General features: G+C 38.6%; 1 protein-coding gene across 2 annotated transcripts in view; it reads left to right on the top strand.

Moving 5' to 3' along the window:
* The window catches only part of STS (steroid sulfatase), a 307980-nt gene that overhangs the window by 149323 nt on the left and 138250 nt on the right, over nucleotides 1–20407 (top strand). For both annotated transcript variants that reach the window (XM_089652895.1, XM_089652894.1), the window contains one exon: nucleotides 6175–6598. In XM_089652895.1, the coding sequence (XP_089509021.1) occupies nucleotides 6175–6598 (424 nt within the window). The remainder of the gene's footprint in view (nucleotides 1–6174; nucleotides 6599–20407) is intronic.

The following is a 20407-nucleotide window of genomic DNA, read 5'->3' as shown; positions in this document are numbered from 1 at the left end:
CCAAATTTCCAAAAAACCAAGGGCATGTAGGCCAACATCAACATTGTTGCCTAAAATTGAAGACACGACTACACACTTCCAAGTTCAAAATTCTATGCCTTCCCATTTCCAGTACCTATGACTTCCCACTTTTAGTGACTTTCCGCTATTAAAGTGGAATAAATTTTTTTTTTTTAACTTGTACCTACAGGTAAGCCTATAATAAGGCTGTAGGTACAGTGAATATCTCCTAAACTTGCACTGTTTAAGAGATGTTCATACTGCATACAGCTGGTGACATCACCGGTGCATACCCTCTGAAGGATCGGCACACTTGAGCTCCGAGTCACGGCCAAAACATCCACACAAATGACGTCATCAGAGCTCGGCCAGTCAAACAGCTGGAGCTTGCAAATCTTGAAGGAACACTGGGTGAAAATGGAAGCCTTGTCATAGGTGACAGCGCACCGCTGGAGGGCTTCGTTCTAAGGTAAGCATTTCATATTGTGCTAGTATGCAATGTATACTAGCACAATATGCCATTATCTTGCAGGATATTTTCTTTTACCTATTTGCTACTGAATGGGGATTATTTACTGAAGGCAAATGCACCTTCTGCAGGTGCACCTGCAACAGAGCTTAGTAAATGAGGGGAAGCTCTGCTGACTTCCATCATCCAACCTTGTGCAAGCAAAACTGATATTTTTTATTTTCTTTGCATGTGATGGGTATTCTTTGTAAAGTGAAGCTTTACCTCATTTACTAAGCTCTGGAGCAACTGTAATTTTAAAGTGTGCAGTCTATTTGCCTTTAGTAAATCAATCATACTGTGGCTATCATGCTTAGGGAAAAAAGTTAAATATGATAGGAGAGATATTGGGTTTTCTGGAACTTTAGTAAGCAGTCAGCATTTGATTTAATGGAGCATCCCAAATTTGCTCTGGAGCAACTGTAATTTTAAAGTGTGCAGTCTATTTGACTTTAGTAAATCAATCATACTGTGTCTATCATGCTTAGGGAACAAAGTTAAATGTTAGAGCAGAGATATTGGGTTTTCTGGAACTTTAGAAAGCAGTTAGCATTTGATTTAATGGAGCATACCAAATTTGCTCTGGAGCAACTGTAATTTTAAAGTGTGCAGTCTATTTGCCTTTAGTAAATCAATCACACTGTGTCTCTCATGCTTAGGGAACAAAGTTAAATATGAGAGCAGAGATATTGGGTTTTCTAGAACTTAAGAAAGCAGTCAGCATTTGATTTAATGGAACATCCCAAATTGCTTAGTGATTTAATGGTTCTTGAAAATTAATTCAAAGTACCAGGCACCTATGATCACCTGCTGTTAAATCATGTTACAATGTTAGTATTTTCTGTATGAAAATAGTATCTGTAAGGTATTAGTTATGATACAGTATATATGTTCATTCTCATTTGCAATGCTTGTAATGTGCACATATAAAGAATCTGATTAAACGTTATGGGGCTAATAGTTACAAAGATAATTTTTCCACCCACAGCTATGGTCTATTTTTTCATTACATTTCGAAACAATTAAAATAAACAGCAAAACTATCCTGGAAGGTAGGGGTAGAAAACAGAAGGAAACACCCTCTTGAAATAAATGTGACTTGTGACTGTAAACCCTCACCTTGTAAAACAGCCCATTTAGTTTAAAATAGATATAAAAACATATAATGGGGCAGCTTAGTGGCTAATTGGTTAGCACTTCTGCCTGGCAGTACTAGGGTCATTGGTTCAAATCCCAATCATGGCACCTCCTGCCTGGAGTTTGCATTTTCTCCCTGTGCCTGCGTAGGTTTCCTTTGCATACTCTGGTTTCCTCCCACACTCCAAAGACATGCTGGTAGGTTAATTGGCTCCTGTCTAAATTGGCCATAGTATGTGTATGTAGGAATGTGAGTTAGGGACCTTATATTGTACATCCCTTGAGGGTTAGGGACTGATGTGAATGTATAATATATATGTAAAGCACTGTGTGAATTGATGGTGCTATATAAGTACCTGAAATAAATAAAAATAATAATAAAATAGATATAAAAACATTATAGATACCTTTTCCCCCCTTTTTTTATAAGTGATCACATACCCTCTGTTCAAATCTGCATAAGAGCTAGTGAAGGAGAAACAGCAGCACACTAATCTTCCCAGTGAAAGGCTATGCGGAGGGAGGGGAGGGTGTCAGGACAAGTCTGATAATTGGAGAAGAGCAGGCTGAGTTCCCTGCACAACTGACTATGGTGTGTTCACCTGCCTAGCGTGGTCAGTTTTTATTTTTCTTGTTCAAATTGTTTATTGTTTTAACCAATAACAAACTGCATAGCAGACATAAGGCAGACAATCGTGATGAATTAGGAATTCATCGGTTAGAAAAATTAACACAGTCTTAGGATAACATTATGGATAGTGTACCACATTACAGTAACACCAGGCAAAATTCCTATTGTAAAACATAGAATGCTGAAAAACTGTCATTAAAGGGCTGTCAGCCGAACTGGTGAAATAGACTCGACAAATCTTCAGTTGCCTCAATGGTAGCAGGTGCTAATTATACAATGAACAATTATACAGTGCCCCATTTTATACCATTGTATTAATCCTCAAAAAACAGAGCAGCTCTACTTGCACTTGCTCAGTTCCCTCTACTCTGTGTCTTTGTTTGTGTCTCCACTGACACAAGTAAACTCTCATACAATTGTAACCTGGGTTGTATCCAGCCACAATCCAAAACCACGAAACTCAGCCCTGCCATGTGTGGTGCCGTCACCTCCTGGCCCCACCCAAGTAATAGAATTAGGAGTTCATAGCGCAAGCTGACACCCATGAAGCATAACCACTCCTCTGGAGCATCTGGGAAACATTTTAATCAGTCATATACAGTACATTGTTGCCTACAATAGTAAACCAAATACTGCCATATATAAAGGACACTGTTAACTGTAATAATTCACCTGCTAGGGCCACTGCTCTTATACAATTCACATAAATAACACTTTTAATTCACCAATATTTTTGTCAAAAGGTAAAGGTTTCAGCAATAAAATTGTTGCTAGAAAAAACATACCTGTCATATAATGTAAAAGTGATGGAATCAAAGCCATACTGTATCTGCATGTAATGGAACAAAACAATAGCAAATCATATAAGGTCTCCCATCCATGGTCTCCAACTCAAAGTGCTATTCTTCTAGTCCGGGTGTCGGCAACCCGCGGCTCCGGAGCCGCATGCGGCTCTTTTTCACCTTTCCTGCGGCTCCGGAGCACACTGCCCACCAGGTGACAGGCAATAGGGTCGGCAAGCCGCGGCTCTTTTAATGCAGATCTTCTGTGTGCCGGGCGCCCGCTGGCAAACATTGGCTGTCAGGATGTAGGCGGGGCAGCCCGGATGTAGGCGGGGCAGCGTGACGAACTCCTCTCCTCTCACAGTCCGCCCTGAAGACCAGAACGGCGCGGGAACCCAGCGAGAGGAACGCGCGGAGCAAAGGTAAGTGAATTCACACAATATGGGGAATGAATTACTATGGGGGATGAATTACTATAGGGGGGATGAATTACTATAGGGGGGATGAATTACTATAGTGGGGATGAATTACTATGGGGGATGAATTACTACGGGGGATGAATTACTATATGGGGGATGAATTACTATAGGGGGGATGAATTACTATGGGGGATGAATTACTATATGGGGGATGAATTACTATAGGGGGGATGAATTACTATGGGGGATGAATTACTATATGAGGGATGAATTACTATATGGGGGATGAATTACTATGGGGGATGAATTACTATATGGGGGATGAATTACTATATGGGGGATGTATTTTCAGTTTTAAAAATGTTTCTCTCAAAATAAATTTCAATCGTGGTTTTGGCGAGATTTGGCTCAGTCGAAAAAAAAGGTTGCCCACCACTGACCTAAGGCTATGATTGTGATTATGACGATACACTGTGGCCCTGATTAACCCTTTGCTTACTGGGCCCTTAAACCCCCTCCATGACCAGAGCGTTTTTTGCAATATATGCAGTGTCGGATTTGTTTTAAATGTTGCAATGGTTTTGCGGCTCCCAGTCTTTTTTTCCCTCTCGGAAACGGGTCCAAGTGGCTCTTTATGTCTTAAAGGTTGCAGACCCCTGTTCTAGTCAGACAGACAACTAACTTATAATACAGAAATCATATAGAGGTTTCCAAGCTGTAATTAGATTAAAGAATTCCTCCAGCTTGAATCAATATAACTATGTATATAACATACTTGGCTGATGCCCCTGGAAGCTGGAAATCATTGAAGTATACACCACAACTTCAGTGATCTCTACTTGCTTTCGTATCCCTGCTAAGTGGCTGGCCTGATGCATTGTGAATACAGGAGGTTGCCCACTTAGCATGGCTTTGCAAAAATTTCTCTGATTGGATGAGGCAGTGAGGTGATATCGTGCTCTCCACCTTGTCCAAGCAGAGAAAGCTTTGCATTCATTGAGAAAACGTAAAGCATTCTTGGAATGCCAGCTGACTTCCTGTATTCAGTAAGCAGGAGTGCAGTCACTTGGTGCAGGACCTGGAAGCAAGTAGAGATCACTGAAGTAGCAGTGTCTGTTTCAGTGATTTCCAGCTTCCAGTGACATTGGCCACTATGGTATATGCATAGTTGCATTGCTCAAAGATGACGGGAAAAAACCCAAGGATAAAAGCATCTGCTCCCCCAAAATCCATACCAGACCCTTTTAAGCATGCATGCAGCCATGTAGACCAGAAAAGAAGGGGGACAGTGTGCAGCCCCCATTCTGAATGATACCAGGTCTCTTGCCCTCAGCATGGAAAGGTACCCCCATCTTCGAGGACAAGGACCATTTCTCCATAACTTGGTCTGGTGGTTGTGTAGGTCTGCAGAAAGGGGGTTTATGGGAATCTGAAAGCCCTCTAACAGTAAGGAGGTTCCCAGATGCTAACTCCCCAATGTGAATGAGTAGGACGTACATAGTATGCCCACTCATTGACACACACAAAAGTAAAACGTTTTGACAAAACCTTTATTTAACCACTTCAAGTCTGGACACTTTCACCCCCTTCCAGTCCAGACCAATTTTCAGCTTTCAATGCGATCACACGTTGAATGACAATTGTGCAGTCATGCAACACTGTACCCATAGGAAATTTTTAGCATTTTTTTGAGACAGATAAAACTTTACTTTGGTGGTATTTATTAGCCATTGGAATTTAATTTTTTTTGCTATACAAATGGAAAAGACCAAACATTTTTGCAAAATTGCAAATAAATAATTATTCTTCATAAATCTTGGCCAAAATTTATTCATCAATCTTTTTAGTAAAATAAAATAACCAAAATTAGTTTATAAGCAAAAATTATAATTTTTCAAAAACATTTTTTACATTTTTTTATTTTTATATTATGTTTTTTTTTTTACATACTGTCACCCTAGCAGTACAGTGTCACCATAGTGACACTGTACCGCTTGTGGGGGGTGATGATTTTTTTTCCTTTTTTTACACTGATTGATTTTACACCCATAAAGGCTGTAAAATAAATCATTTCTCTTTCTCTCTGGCTGCATTCCTGCAGCCATTGAGAACTGTGAGAGCTGTGATTGGTCACAGCTTGTCACATGGTACAGGGCTGTTGTGAGTAGCCTTGTGCCATGTGACCTCTGTGACATTCACAGATTTGACAAGTAGTAAGCAATGATGTTAGGAAGTGACATCTTGTTTACTACTATTCATGTGATCACTGATTGGTCAATGTACAGCGATCTGTGTTCTGCATCGGCAGCTGTTACGCAGAGGTTAAAAGAAAAGAAAAAAAAAAGATGTCTCACAATGTAAATATTTGTGCTCCTAATGTAATAGTCATTTTGATTTTTTAATGATAAGCAGTCATTGTTAACAGCTCTTGTCTATCTGTCGGGAGTGCTTTTCGGTCATGTTGACAAACTAGTGTGTTTAACGCTTACCATTTTATCCATTGGTAATAATGGTATTTGTACATAAAATGAAATGACCATTGTTTTGTCAGACAGGAAGAAAAATAGCCCCGTCTTCATCCAGTCTTGCTGATAGTGGAAACTTCTGTAAAAAGATTTTAGATCAAGAAATATTGTATTTGTACGTAGTATGTAAGCATGGTAGTAAAATATCTTTTATTTCTGTGTTTAATTGCAGGAAAATGGCATCTTGGATTGAATAAAGAGAGAAACAATGATTTTCATTACCACCCACTAAATCATGGTTTTGATTACTTTTATGGAACAACAACAACACATTTGCGGGACTGCATACCAGGGAATGGAAGTGTTTTTGTCACTGGAGTAGTCGAAATCACAAAAAAATTGTTTTCAGTTATTTGCCTTACCTTGGTAACCCTTATTTTTCTAAACTACACTGGACATATTAAAACACCCTGGAGAATCTTCTTCTACTTTTTATTGTGCATCATCATCTTTATGGTTCTCTTGCTTTTCTACTTTTGGAACTTCCGTTACTTCAATTGTTTTTTGATGAAAAATTACCAAATTATCCAGCAACCAGTAATATATGAAAACCTTACACAAAAGTTGACGAAAGAGGCTATGAGTTTTATATTCAGGTATGGTTACCTAATATTTTATAATAAAAATAGTTACACAAAAAACACAGCACATTTTGGTATGTGTTACATGTGGATGTACCTGTTGAGATCTAATAGAAAAATTGTTGCAATAGGCAGAAATGGAATTACAGCAAAATTACAAAATTGATCTCCCTAAATACACTGCTCAAAAAAATTAAAGGAACACTTTTTAATCAGAGTATAGCATCAAGTCAACTAAACTCCTGGGATATTGATCTGGTCAGTTAAGTAGTAGAGGGGGTTGTTGATCAGTTTCAGCTTCTTTGATGTTAACAGGTGCATTAGGTGGGCAACAATGAGACGACCCCCCAATACAGGAATTGTTTTAAAGGTGGAGGCCACTGACATTTTTTTCCCTGCCCATCTTTTCTGACTGTTTTTCACTAGGTTTGCATTTAGCTAGGATCAGTGTCACTACTGTTACCACGAGGCGATACCTGGACCCTACAGAGGTTGCACAGGCAGTCCAACGCCTCCAGGATGGCACATCAATACATGCCATTGCCAGAAGGTTTGCTGTGTCTCCCAGCACAGTCTCAAGAGCATTCCAGGAGACAGGCAGTTAGTCTAGAAGAGAGGACCGTAGAAGGTCCTTAACTCATCAGCAGGACCGGTATCTGCTCCTTTGTGCATGGAGGAACAGAATGAGCACTGCCAGAGCCCTACAAAATAACCCCCAGCAGGCCACTGGTGTGAATGTCTCTGACCAAACAATCAGAAACAGACTTCATGACAGTGGCTTGAGAGCCTGACGTCCTCTAGTGGGCCCTGTGTCACTGGCCAGCACCATAGAACCTGATTGGCATTTGACATTCAGGTATGGGGATGAAATCCTTGAACCCACAGTCAGACCCTATGCTAGTGCAGTGGGTCCTAGGTTCCTCCTGGTGCCAACAATGCCCGGCCTCATGTGGTGAGAGTATGCAGGCAGTTCCTGGAGGATGAAGGAATTGATACCATTGAATGGCCCCCAAGCTTGCCTGACCTAAATCCAATAGAACACCTCTGGGATATCATGTTTCGGTCCATCAGGAGCTCAGTGATGCCTCTGTCCAGATCTGGGAAGAAATACCCTAGGACACCATCGTCTCATTAGGAGCATGTCCCGATTTTGTCAGTCATGCATACAAGCACGTAGGGGCCATACAAACTACAGAGTACCATTTTGAGTTGCTTCAATTAAATTTCAGCAAAATGGACTAGCCTGCTGCATAATTTTTTCACTTTGATTTTCAGGGTGTCTCTGAATTCAGTCATCTGTAGGTTGATAATTTTCATTTCCATCAAACGATGGGCATCCTTACGTTCCTACCACATTGCCCACTCCATATCAGTATAGATATCCAGCGTGATATTTTTCCCCAATGATGTGTTTTCAAAGTGTTCCTTTAATTATTTTGAGCAGTTTATTTCCTGACATCATTGCATGGGCCTACAGCTGAGCTAGACAGACATAAACATGATGGAGGGCAGAGCTGTAAATACTATTAAGAAGATATGTACCATCTGAAATTAGGGTAATGTATAAACAGACAGGGTGGGATTCTAAACATTATTTTTTTATTTTCTACATGGGGTCAACTACAGAGCATGTTTAACCTACTGACTTGAGTTCAAAAGTGAATAGTTAGATCAAAGTAAATTAGGAGATGAGGGGACTTCTCCAAATGGGTTCACCTATTGTAGTTGAAGCTGTAAAAGGTGAGATTTCCTCTCTCTCAGGACAGAATCTTTGAACGTTCTGTTTTACCTCTGGGAAAAGAAGTGACGGGAAGTCTATTTAATTGTTACATAGGCAACAATCATAACCTATCAGAGGGCGTAACCCTTCCCTGCTGTATGCAAAACTGCAAGAAACATGTTTGGCTTTAGTTCCACTTTAAAGTAGCATTTTTCTTATAGAAGATTGAAGGGGAATGACCCCAAATCGGAGTAAATTGACTATCTTGGTACCCATTAACAATATTTATTGGTCTGAAAAATTTAAAACTTATTTGACATGTACATGAATTCATATTTAAAACCACATGGATTGATAGCATGGTACAATGAAGTACATCTAATTCACAAGTAAAGTTCAATATAAAGCCATTGAGCATCCAGATATTTAAATCCTGTTTCTTCAAGAAAGATTCAGTCATCTGAACACCCTGTTCATGGGGAATACTAGAGTACAGTGCCTCTATATCAATAGCCACAAGCAGGGAGCCCAAAGAAATCTGAATACCCTCATTGTGCCTCAATAGATCAGTAGTATCCCATATATAAGAAGGTAATCCCAATATGTGAGGCATAAGAAATGCATCCACAAATCTGCTAGCAATTTCAGTTATTGAACCAATATCTGACACGATCGGTCTGCTGGGGGGTGATTATTCATTTTTATGAGTTTTGAGGAGTGTGTAGAAGGTAGGTGTGTGAGGAGTCCTCACATTCAAATAATCAAATGTGTCTTTATCAATGAGGCTTCCTAAATATGTCTCATTGCACAGACACCAGAATTCATCAGTAAATTGTTGTACAAGAGTAGGAGAATGAAATGATGAGGTCAGCCTCACTTGTGTCAATAGCCCTGACCCCACTGAAAGTGGAACAGAGGGTGCCGAGGGACCAGGGGAACAAGAGTGCCAGCAGATGTTGCCCAGGAACAGGAACAAGCCAGGTCAGCAACAAGGGGATCATACAAGAATACAGCAGGACACAGGGGAAACAGCTGAAGACCAGTCAGCACTAAGCACAGGCAGAAGTATCCTTTAAATAGCCCACCTGGCACCAATATTCACTGTGCGTGTACCTGTGCATGATCGTGCATTTCTGTGCGCATGCACACGTCTGGTCACTATTCTGTAGAGATTGCTGTACACATGCGCATATCTATTAGCCAACCGTCTCACAGGAATTCCCTTACAGGGGGATTATTCAGCACCTTCAAATACATATTTAGTACTGATGATGTGTCATGATAACAATATTGCCGCCCTTGTCGGAAGGTTTAATAATGACATCAGTTCGTTTTTGTAACTGTGTCAAGACCAAAGTTTGTTCAGAAGTCAAACTTGACGGCATCATCCTCCATTTACATTGTTTCATGTCTTTAATAGATCGATACAAAAATGCCCAAATAACTGGGCAACTCATTAAGTCTGGAAATTTCTGTGACTTAGGTGTAAATGTCTTAGTAGTCACAGCCAAAGAACATAAGTAGGAAGAAAGAGGACTGTCTGATACTCCTTCAGAAGGGGAGAGGGATGTCGTCATCTACAGCCCCCTTCTCATAGAGGAGCATAAGGTCCTGCAGGATCCAAAATTTATTCCATAGCAAAATATTTGGTACGCTCAGTAAGTTCCTTTTCCAGATTGGCTTGTTGTCTATCCTGGTCAAATATGTATCTATAGGTTAGATAAAGAGATAAAGATCTTTTATAGTCTCTGTTACATCCAGGGGTTCTGAGGTACAAAATCCCAGCCATAGTTGCAAAACAAACTCTTCCAAGAAAGATTTGTATTAGTGAGATTGATAATATTTAATTGTGTTGGGGCATGGGAGAGACCAGGGGAGGGAGTTTCAGGAAAAACAAGTCCAGATTCCCTTGTTTCTTGGAGTCTGGTATTGTGACTTCTAAAAAAATCAATTGTGCCAGCTGATGTTTTTAAGAATTAATTGAAGAACCCTACTCTTTGGTTATAACACTATGAATAGTGGTGATGGAAGCTCCACCACTCTGGGCCTGAGTTACGAGTGGGAGAGCTCCCCGATGCATGGGATTGTGTTTTTGTGTTTCAGCGCATTTCTTGCCCTTAATGGAGTCAGTAGGGGATGCTCTCCACCAAGACACATTTCTTTAATGTGATTAATTAGATTATTGTGACTCACTTGGTCCCAGCCGTGTCTGTTGTGAGAGAGAAGAATATAGGGAAGAATCAGTCAGTCATGTCAGTGTTTAAAGGTTGCCCCAAAAGTAACCTTTCTTTCAACGGTCCCCTCTTAGAGGGATTTTTACCAAGCCACTTGTAAGCATATCCTTCAGAATATGCAAGTTGATTTTTCATAAACTTCATTTTTTTCCTGGTAAAGTAAGTCCCTATTGAGTGTCTCCAAGTGTTCCTTCATCTGTTTCCACTTGAGGCAAACATAGATGATTCCATAAGAAAATATTTGTATTGCAGATTAAGATGGTTAATTTTACTATCCAAAGTAGTCATATCAAACATGTATTGCGAGATAAGGGATGTCATCATCTGAACACTACACCTAATAAGTATTTTCTCCCATGATTTTTTTAAATATAGGGAAGGCTCTTTAATAATGGGGAAGACCTGGACTCTCAGTCCTTAAGGACAAACCTCTTCCTTTATATATTGTTGAATAATGAATATGTCAATATAAATGTGACTTGCATTTCAAAAGATTGTATAATCTACTAAAATATAGTTTCATCTCTTCCTCACATTTCTGACCTGTCAAGCGACTAGCTTGTATGTTAGACATGAATCCCATCCAAGCCGTACCAAGAACATCCATTTCTGAAATACTAGAAAACAAAGTAAATGGACACAAAAGTCCTACATTCAGTACATAAACATAAGTATTGAGGCATCACTGCAAAAAGCAGAACAAGAGAAAAGCCTGCATTATCCAGCCACTAATACAATTAAATAGAATGCCTCCAAGAGTAAATTCACCTAAAAAAGGTGGGATTGGCGTACCATCATCCAAAATGACTATATGAAGATTGAGGGTCAATGACTCCAAATTGGAGTAAATGGACTATTTTGGTACCCATTAACAACACAATAACTTAAAATTTTTATATTTATTGATACAATTAAAAACTTCTTTGACATGTTTATGAATTCATATTTAAAACCACATGGATTGACAGCATGGTACAATGAAGTACATAAGTCCCAGGTACTGTAACTTCCCACCCTTGAAGTGATAGAAAGCTGGGGGTGGTGCTTGCTTCTCTACATGTTTCGTGGATATTGTATGCTTCTTCAGGAAGAAAAATCAAATTATACTCTTAAACAAAAACATACTCAAAGTACAGACATAACATAATACACGTGGAGTTTATAATACTACACTGAGATTAGTGAACTGATTGCTTACCAATGTGGACTCATGCTCATAAAGGGCCACACGAGCACCAACATGCTTCCCCCACACTGGACACAGGGGGCAAAATAGCAGCCACACAAACTAGGCATATGTGCCCATGTGGCTGAAAAAAATATACCAAAATGATCACCATATAAAAGGCAAAACAAAATATACTTACCTTAAAAGAATACCGTAGTAAGATAGCAATGAGAGAATTGAAGACAGTGTATATAAGCACCATCTAAAACTTAGAAGCAAAAGATTATTGGCCAACTATGGCCCAAAAGACATTAGATGTTCAAGGTTTTATGGGTTATCCACCACAATTAAATCCAGTATGGAATGAGGCAACATAAATAGAGGCCTAGAAGAGACAAAAAAACTCTGTGAAAGTATATAACAAACCCAAATACGTCAACTTATAAGAGTAATTTTTGCTAAAGGTAAGTACAAAAAGAGTCCCATGACAGAGTACTCCACATTAAATCATGCTTGAATGTCTTTGAGAGCATACTGATAGGCAATAACATGTCAAAAGCCTCAGGCATATAATTCATCAGGGCCTAATACCAATATACTGTAAATAAGGCAGGAGAAACTGAAATCTACCATAGATGGATATGAGAAATAGTCTCCTCCTGATGGTGCCCACCATAAATACCCCCAGTCCGGCGCGTGTACACATGCTGACTGTCGCCGGCATCTGACAACACCGGACCAATGAATGTACCAATAAATATAATTTGTTTATGTTATTGTGTTGTCAATGGATACCAAGATTTTCTCCATTTACTCCAACTTGGGATCATTCCCCTTCAATTTTCATATAGTCATTTTGGATAATGGTACCCCCCACACACTTTTTAGATGTAATTACTCCTTTTTATATGAGTAGAACAGCCACAGTTTGCTTCAAAGCTGAAATCTTCTTCACCACAGACCACATATGGGCAGTAAGCCCTCACAGCAAACCCTACACAAGGGATGGTCAGGAGTTTGGTAGCCTAGGCCAAGAAAACTAGGTAGGGGCAGGTAAGTGTACTTTTATTACATTTACTTTTAGGTCCATGCTTTATTTGTATAGCCTGTTGAAATAATCAAGTTACAAACAATCTTCCTCCCTGTCAGCCCGAGCACACTGCTCGGGATGTCTGTACACAGTACAACCATCCCCATCAGTGTGCTTACAGTGAAGAACACACCCCTTACCCTCTAGTAAAACACTGCCAGCACACAGTTAACCCTTTAATCGCCCCTCACATTAACCCATTCCTGTCCAATGCCATTAGTACAGTGTCATTGTTTTTTTTTTCAGCACTGATCACTGTATTGGTGTCACTGGGGTGTCAGTGACACTAAGTCAGTTCCCCCCCGTGTCAGAATGTCCTCCGCAGTCCCGCTAAAAGTCGCTGATCACCGCCATTACTAGTAGAAAAAAAAAATCCCATTATCTATACCACTATTTGTAAACATTATAATTTTCACGTAAACCAATTAATTTACACGTATTGGGATTTTTTTTTTAGCAAATACGTTGCAGAATATATTTTGACCTAAATTTATGATGAAATTTGATTTTTTAAAATTTTTTACTGGACATGTTTAATAGCAAAAAGTCCAAAATATTGTGAGTTTTTTTCTCTCAAAATTGTTGGTCTTTTTTTGCTTATAGTGCAAAAAAAAAAAACCGCACAGGCAATCAAATACCACTGAAAGAAAGCTCAATTCGTGGGAAAAAAAAGGACATAAATTTCATTTGGGCGCAGCGGTGCATGCATGTGCAATTGTCAGTTAAAGTAACGCAGCGCCGTAACGCAAACAATAGCCTGGTCATGAAGGGGGGTAAATCCTCAGGAGAGCAAGTAGTTAAAGAATATAAATATAGACATTGTAAATTAAAATAACACGCAGCAACAAACTATCACCCAATGGGATTAGAAGTCATATTTGGTCGATATTTGAATATATTATAAAATGGAACAAGGGTAATAAATCTACCATATCTTGTAATTTGTATGCAAATATGATTAGCTTGGACCTAAAAATGTTCCAGAGAACTTTTATTTATTCAAGCTTTTATAAATAGGTCACCTCTTAGATTTATCAATTCAATTTGCTTTCAAGAGCAGCAGTTTATTTTTTCATTATCATTTACGTTATCAAACAAATAAGCAAAGCAATGTACAGAGACATCAGTCTGTACAACACTGATGAAGATTCACACAGCTCAATGACCACTGGAATTAAATGAGCAATTTTCTCTGCCCGTTAATTGTAAATAGATTAAGTGTTCTTTTTTTTCTGCTGTAGCACAGAGAAGAAAAAGAAATCAATACGCATTTCTTAAGCTTCTCAAACTTTTAATACATATTTAGAAAAAAAAGTGCAAATATTTTGCACTGCAGGTGAAGAAAATTATTAGATTGCAGAAAAATGACTTGATTGACAGAGGTTGGCCTGGTGCAATTACCTTACCATGTTCCATCCATTAATTTACTCACTAGGAGTTTTACAATAGTATAAAATGTGAATGGATAGTAATTAATGTACTTTAAATTTTAATACCTTCATTGCTTAAGTCTTCCCAATAAATGGCCTAATTTGCAGGCACTTCAAATTTCATAAAGGTCAGGAAATGCCATGCTTAACCTTTAGAATTAGCAAAGCATGTAGTTTGTACTTGTTCAGCTGAAAGAGGTGTTTTACTCAAAGTCAAGGGGCTTTATTTTCCAGTTATGAGAGGCTATTAAAGCTCCTTGGCTATGGATGGACTTACTAATTGTATTTTTAATACTGAAGCACTTAAATGAAATGTTTTGATATAAAACATAAAACCACACATAATTTTCAAACATGTGATGTCAGCAACAATATATACCATATTTGAAACATTAACTGAAAGCAAAACATACATTGGCCATAAAATATAAAACATTTTTCATTTGAAGCTAAACTCCAGGCAAACAGCTAAATACACATATAAAATAACCATGTTTGAGCTGTTTCACCTGGCAAGGGATTTGTATTTCTGTTCATCCAGTCCTGTGATTTACACATCTCTGCAACACAGAACAGTCATGTCTGACAAGGGAACCAGATTATTATTTGCTGCTATTTTACTTTCACTTACAGATCTCTTTCCTACCTTTATCCTGTGACTGCATAGTGTGAGGAAAAGCAGCACCCTAATGAGCTCATCTCTTTCACTCTGCTCTTTCCTCTTCTGAGTCTAATCTTTTGCATTGCAGTACAACTGATTGGTTATGTGTTAACTCTCCCAATCTGAGTTTTGCTGCACAGAAATTGCACGAGGCTGACACCGAGACAAATTCATATACATTAGTGTGTGTGTGTGTGCGTATGTGTGTATATGTGTTAGTACGTGTGTATGTATATATATATATATATATATATATATATATATATATATATATATATATATATATATATATATAAATGTACTCAGATCTGCATTAGTTTCTGTCTTTTTCCTTCTGCCTGGTTTTGTGCATTTGAGTAATACCTTTGTAGTCCTCAAAACAAAGCATTGTTTGAAAGAGAAAAATTAAACATCCAGAAATAGTTTAGCCTGTGGCCTAAATTGGAAGCTATAGATTTATATCCTACGTTTCTAGCCCATGGATATAATGGTCATCATTAGCCACAGCAATTCAACCCTAAATCCTCCAGCTTCTATTTTCTTTGGTTGGAGGATATTGCTCTCACCTGAAAGGAAGCATTTGCAACATTCATCATACAGTTATTGCTGTAATGTTACTATTAGAGAAAACTAGGAGTCAATGCAGCCAGATATTATGTAAGATTCCTGGTGAATTTTAAGAGACAGTGGAGATTAGTGAACCTGCCTGGGTTCCCCATTGAAGTCTATAGAGGTGAATCTTGTTGGTAAGGTCTGGCCATGGTGACCCTGGGAAAGACAGAGAGCCGCTTCAAGTGCCAACACGTAATAACCCGGTGACTCCAATGCTACAGGGTGCCAGCATCCAATAGGGCTTGCCTTGCACGCTAGAGCTGACTGTCAGAAAGGGTAAGGAGCAGCACAGCACCAGCAGTCAGCCCGTCACCATGTATGGAAGATTGGCTTCTCCTTCCAAGCCACATCTCTCAAACCTCTCTCCCACTGGCTAAGCTGAGTTAGAGTTAAATGAATGCAAAATGCAATAGATGCTCATGGCTTGGGAGGAGACAAGCTGAAGTTGATCTTCCATACATGGTGATTGCTAATTACCCTTTTTGACAGTAAGGTTTGGCCATGTTTAACCCTTTGAGGACCAAGGGACGTATTTGTCCCATGTTTTTAATTGCGTGTATCATCTGATTAAGAACTTAAAACTCTTTTTTTTGGTTTGAGTCAAAATTTTAGTTCTTATCAACAAACAACAAATGGATCTAGCTTTTTGCCAATTATTTCATGAAATGGCTTAGTTACAGCAACTGAAGTGTACGAACTTTAAAAACAAAAAAATTGATTCTTTTGGCGTTCCAAAATCTTACGGTCCTCAAAGGGTTAAAGCTAATAGCTAAACTACTATCAAAAAAGGTATATGAAGCTGGACACTATCATGGGCCACATGTACAAATAAATAAATAAAATGTACTGTAGAGTGAGGGGATGGTCCTTAATGCAGCTTGGAGGGCAACATTGAAAATACGTTAAATAACATGTTTGGGGGATGGCTTAATGATGTAAGCGGTGTTAAAAAACAGTATGATTATCACTGATAGGCTCAACAACAGAGTACACTGACAGCATATATTTCATATATATATTTAAATTAACCTTGGCTTACATGCAGCAACAGCAACCCCAGTATGATTTAAAAAACTTGTGGGTTTCACCTTAAATTCCAACCAGACCCTTATCCAAACATCCAATAAATGTATGCAGCGCTAAAAGAATGACACATGTAACATAAGTAAATAAAGTTGCGCTATACGACGCTAAAGTAATTCAAGTGCAATGAACGTCTGTGGAAGTGGTGAACTTAGTAATGCAGTAATATATATAAGCACATAAGTCCCAAACTTTATAGGGGGTGAAGAAAACGTGACTCCAGTGATGTATAAATAAGTGTATATTGCACTAAGTGCAATATTATGCGCATTTGAGTACTTAAACCACTCCTTGTCCTCTGGGTATGGAAAGATGAGTATGCAAGGATCATCTGGCCAACCGATCGAAAGACAGGTTATCATATGGTCATCAAACTCCAGGGATCAGGAATCACTCAGCCATCCACCAGGGGGATCACTCTCCAGGTAACAGGTATCGTATTTAACCACCAGAGGGATCACTCACAATGGCAGATACAGAGCAGGACAAGAAACCACCTTGAAGGGGGAGGGGGCTTGCAATCAAACGAGCCCAAACAGAAATTGCTAATAGCGTAGTATTTTATTAATGGTTGGTTGCCAAGCAGGAGTAGATGCAAAAATTCAAAGCACTCACAGTGTAGTCAAACAGCATTAAAGATGACCACCGGCCTAACACGTGGCCTGTGCTGCGTGATGTCACCACCCTGGCTCCTCCCTATCCAAACATGTAGGCTTGGGCCAGAAAAGGGAGAATATAGCTCCCTTCCTGTACCATGAAAAGCTACATATCGTTAGCACTGGATGAGGGTACCTTGAAAGCATAAAATAAAGACAATATACTCCCAAATTAAATAAAAACCCCAAAATACTGCCTCCTTTACACAAAAGCCCTTTTTTGTTCTATTAAACAGAAACCTTGTAGAAAACAACAAACCTTGTGGACAACACAACAGTCAAAAGTGACCTTAAAACGGCCATAATATAAAATTAACCCCTTCATGCCCAAGGGTAAAACAAATCTAAATGCCTAAGCACAATTACTTTGTACATCCAGGTGGATTATACTGCGTTTTTTTCAGGACAAATTGGGCTTTCATTTGGTGGTAAATGGTAATGTATTTCTCCTGATTTTTTTTATCAAAGGAAAACTGGCCTAAAATTGTAAAAAAAATATTTTTTTTTATTTAGCTATGTGTTTCTTGTTACTACCATAACCTACCACCAAAGTACAACCCAAAATAAATTCTCCAGCTCTTGACGATTGCAGTGATACCATATATGTGTATGTTATTTGTTGTTTGTACCCGTAGTACAGCCCAGAAACAATAGTGCGCATTTTGTTTTTGTCTTTTTTTTACCTAAAACACATTGACACTGACATTGACACTAGCTGACACTGATACCAATTTTTTTTTAAATCCTGGCCTTTGTCCCTTACCTTTTGACCTTGACCTTTGACCCCGACCTTGACCCAAACAATAACCCTGGCACTGAACTAGATCAAACATTAATCTAGGTATTTTTTCTTTATTTTTTATTTCATTTTTTATATTTTATTTTATTTTTTACAAACATTTTTTTTTCTCTCTATGACAAGAGTTAGAGAGATACAATGTATCTCTCTTCTCCATAGAGAGAGAAAAAAACAAGGGGGCCGGGCTGCACAGTGACTGATCACTGTGATAGCCAATCAGAGGCAGTTGCAGCTGGAGTAAATAATAACATAGATTATGGCTGTTCATTTATATATTTTGGTAATGATTTGTTTGTGATATTTGACTAGACCTGTAATATGTAACTCATTCAAGAATGAACTTTATGAGTTTGGAGAAAAAAAAGGTTGATTGATGTTGAGATCTGAGACTGCTGTACTGTACTGGCACCTACAGTTAGATACACTACAGTCTGGTTCTAATGTGCACACATCACTTGGGCTTAACAACACTGCAATCAAAATAAATCGATAAAGTAATTATTTTATTTTTATCCATATGCATAGGCTTTTTGCAGATGAACAATAATTCCCTTATTCATGCGTATTAAGCCATTGTATATGGATGAAAAAATATATGGGAAAAAAAACCCTTTTTTTTCTAAACATATGGTGCCACTTTTTTTATATGTATTTTATTAGAGTTAAAAGTGTAACACCAGTGACATAGTTGTACCACTGAAGAGTAAAGCATGTCATTGCAAAGACAAGATAATGTATTGGGTAACCACTATATATTAGACTAAGAAAGCACAAAATAGAAAGGATCAAATTAGGGCCAAGGCCCAAACTTCACATTCATTATACAAAGTATATGTCATTATATAAGGAAGCTTGGATGGAGAAGAGAGACCTTTGAGTCCCCTGCCCCCAATGCCTAGGAGAGGAGTGGAGAACACAGATCATTGTCCATTGTAAAAAGAAAAATAAATGGACTAAACACTAACAAGAACCTCGAGCCCGAGTAATATGGTCAAGGCATTGAACCACTTGTAAATGGTAAAACTAACAGTCTGAGCCTGTAGGCTTAAAAAAAAAAAAAGAGGAGGGCAGAACTAGGATAGAACTAGAAAAAAAAACTATTTGTCATAAACCAATCACTAAAATCCTGTGACCACTGGAACCCTAGTTTCTATTAAATAGTTGTACAAATGTGTTGATTAGTTGTTTGGGCCTAATGTTTACTCAATGGAATTATATTGTTATTGATTGCAATTCTTATAAATTGCAATATTTTGCTTTTGTAATAATGTTGAGTTACAGTACATTTACTCAAATCAATATGAGGATTGGTGAATCTAGCTGTTTTTTTTCAGTATATTCATCAAAAGGTTTTGATGGTTGACAGCACTATTCGTGATCAATTATGCATAATGATCTAGCAATTTATTTATTAAATCATTATGCATAACTGATCACAACAATGCGTTTAATCAGGTGACATATTGTTAGCTGACTGAGTTTACTAATGCATTCAGATACAATTTGTAATGTTTATAAATGTTAAATGATATGCTATTTATAGTCACACCCGTTGTTCACAAATGCAAGCACAGCAACAGTGTGCATTTGTAATTGCTGTGAGCTTAATGTGCATACAGTATCTGCTGTATTAGTTGTCACTGTACATTTAATTAGCTAGAAGGCCTTGTTTCTAAAAAAAATTCAGAATAAGAAATGATACTGTGTCATGGACTATAGACTTCATAATACTGTAGCTGAGAAAGTCATGTTTTCTAATCTAAATGTTCTCTGTACTGAGTATCTTTGTTTCTGAGGCCTTTTGCCTGCTGAAGGAAGCTGAAGAAGAGTTCATATTGTCAGGCTCAGTTTAAAGCAGTAGTAAACTTTGCAATTAACAAAAAAAAGACTTTTCCCCTGCAAGTCAGTGTCATAATGTGCTAGTATGCATTGCATACAGGGGCGGACTGACCATTTGGAAACTCGGGCACTGCCCGAGGGCCCGGGGTCAGTAGGGGGCCCCATGAGATGCCCCTGGTACCTTTTTCATAGGCTTTTTTGAGTTTGGGCAAGGATACAGGGGCCCCATAATCCCCTATTGCCCGGGGGCCCCATGAGTTGTCAGTCCGCCCCTGATTGCATACTAGCACATTGTGTGAAACTTACCTTGAAATTAAGCCCTCCAGCAGCACGCTATCACTTCTGACAGGGCTTCCATCTTCACCAGTTTCTTCCACCAGGTTTGTTGGCTCCAACAGCTTGAATGGCCGAGCCATGATTACACATGAAGCATGCATGCAGGTGTCACTGTTTACAGAACACAGCACTGAAGGAACTTGTAGGTACAAGTAAACAAACAAACTTTACTACCACTACCACTTTAATAATTCAC

Source organism: Staurois parvus, unplaced genomic scaffold (genome assembly GCF_062004578.1).
Source record: "Staurois parvus isolate SC_StPar_1 unplaced genomic scaffold, SC_StPar_1.0 ptg000695l, whole genome shotgun sequence".
In the NCBI taxonomy this organism is placed as follows: Eukaryota; Metazoa; Chordata; class Amphibia; order Anura; family Ranidae; genus Staurois; species Staurois parvus.
This window is presented reverse-complemented; position numbering and strand designations above follow the sequence as displayed.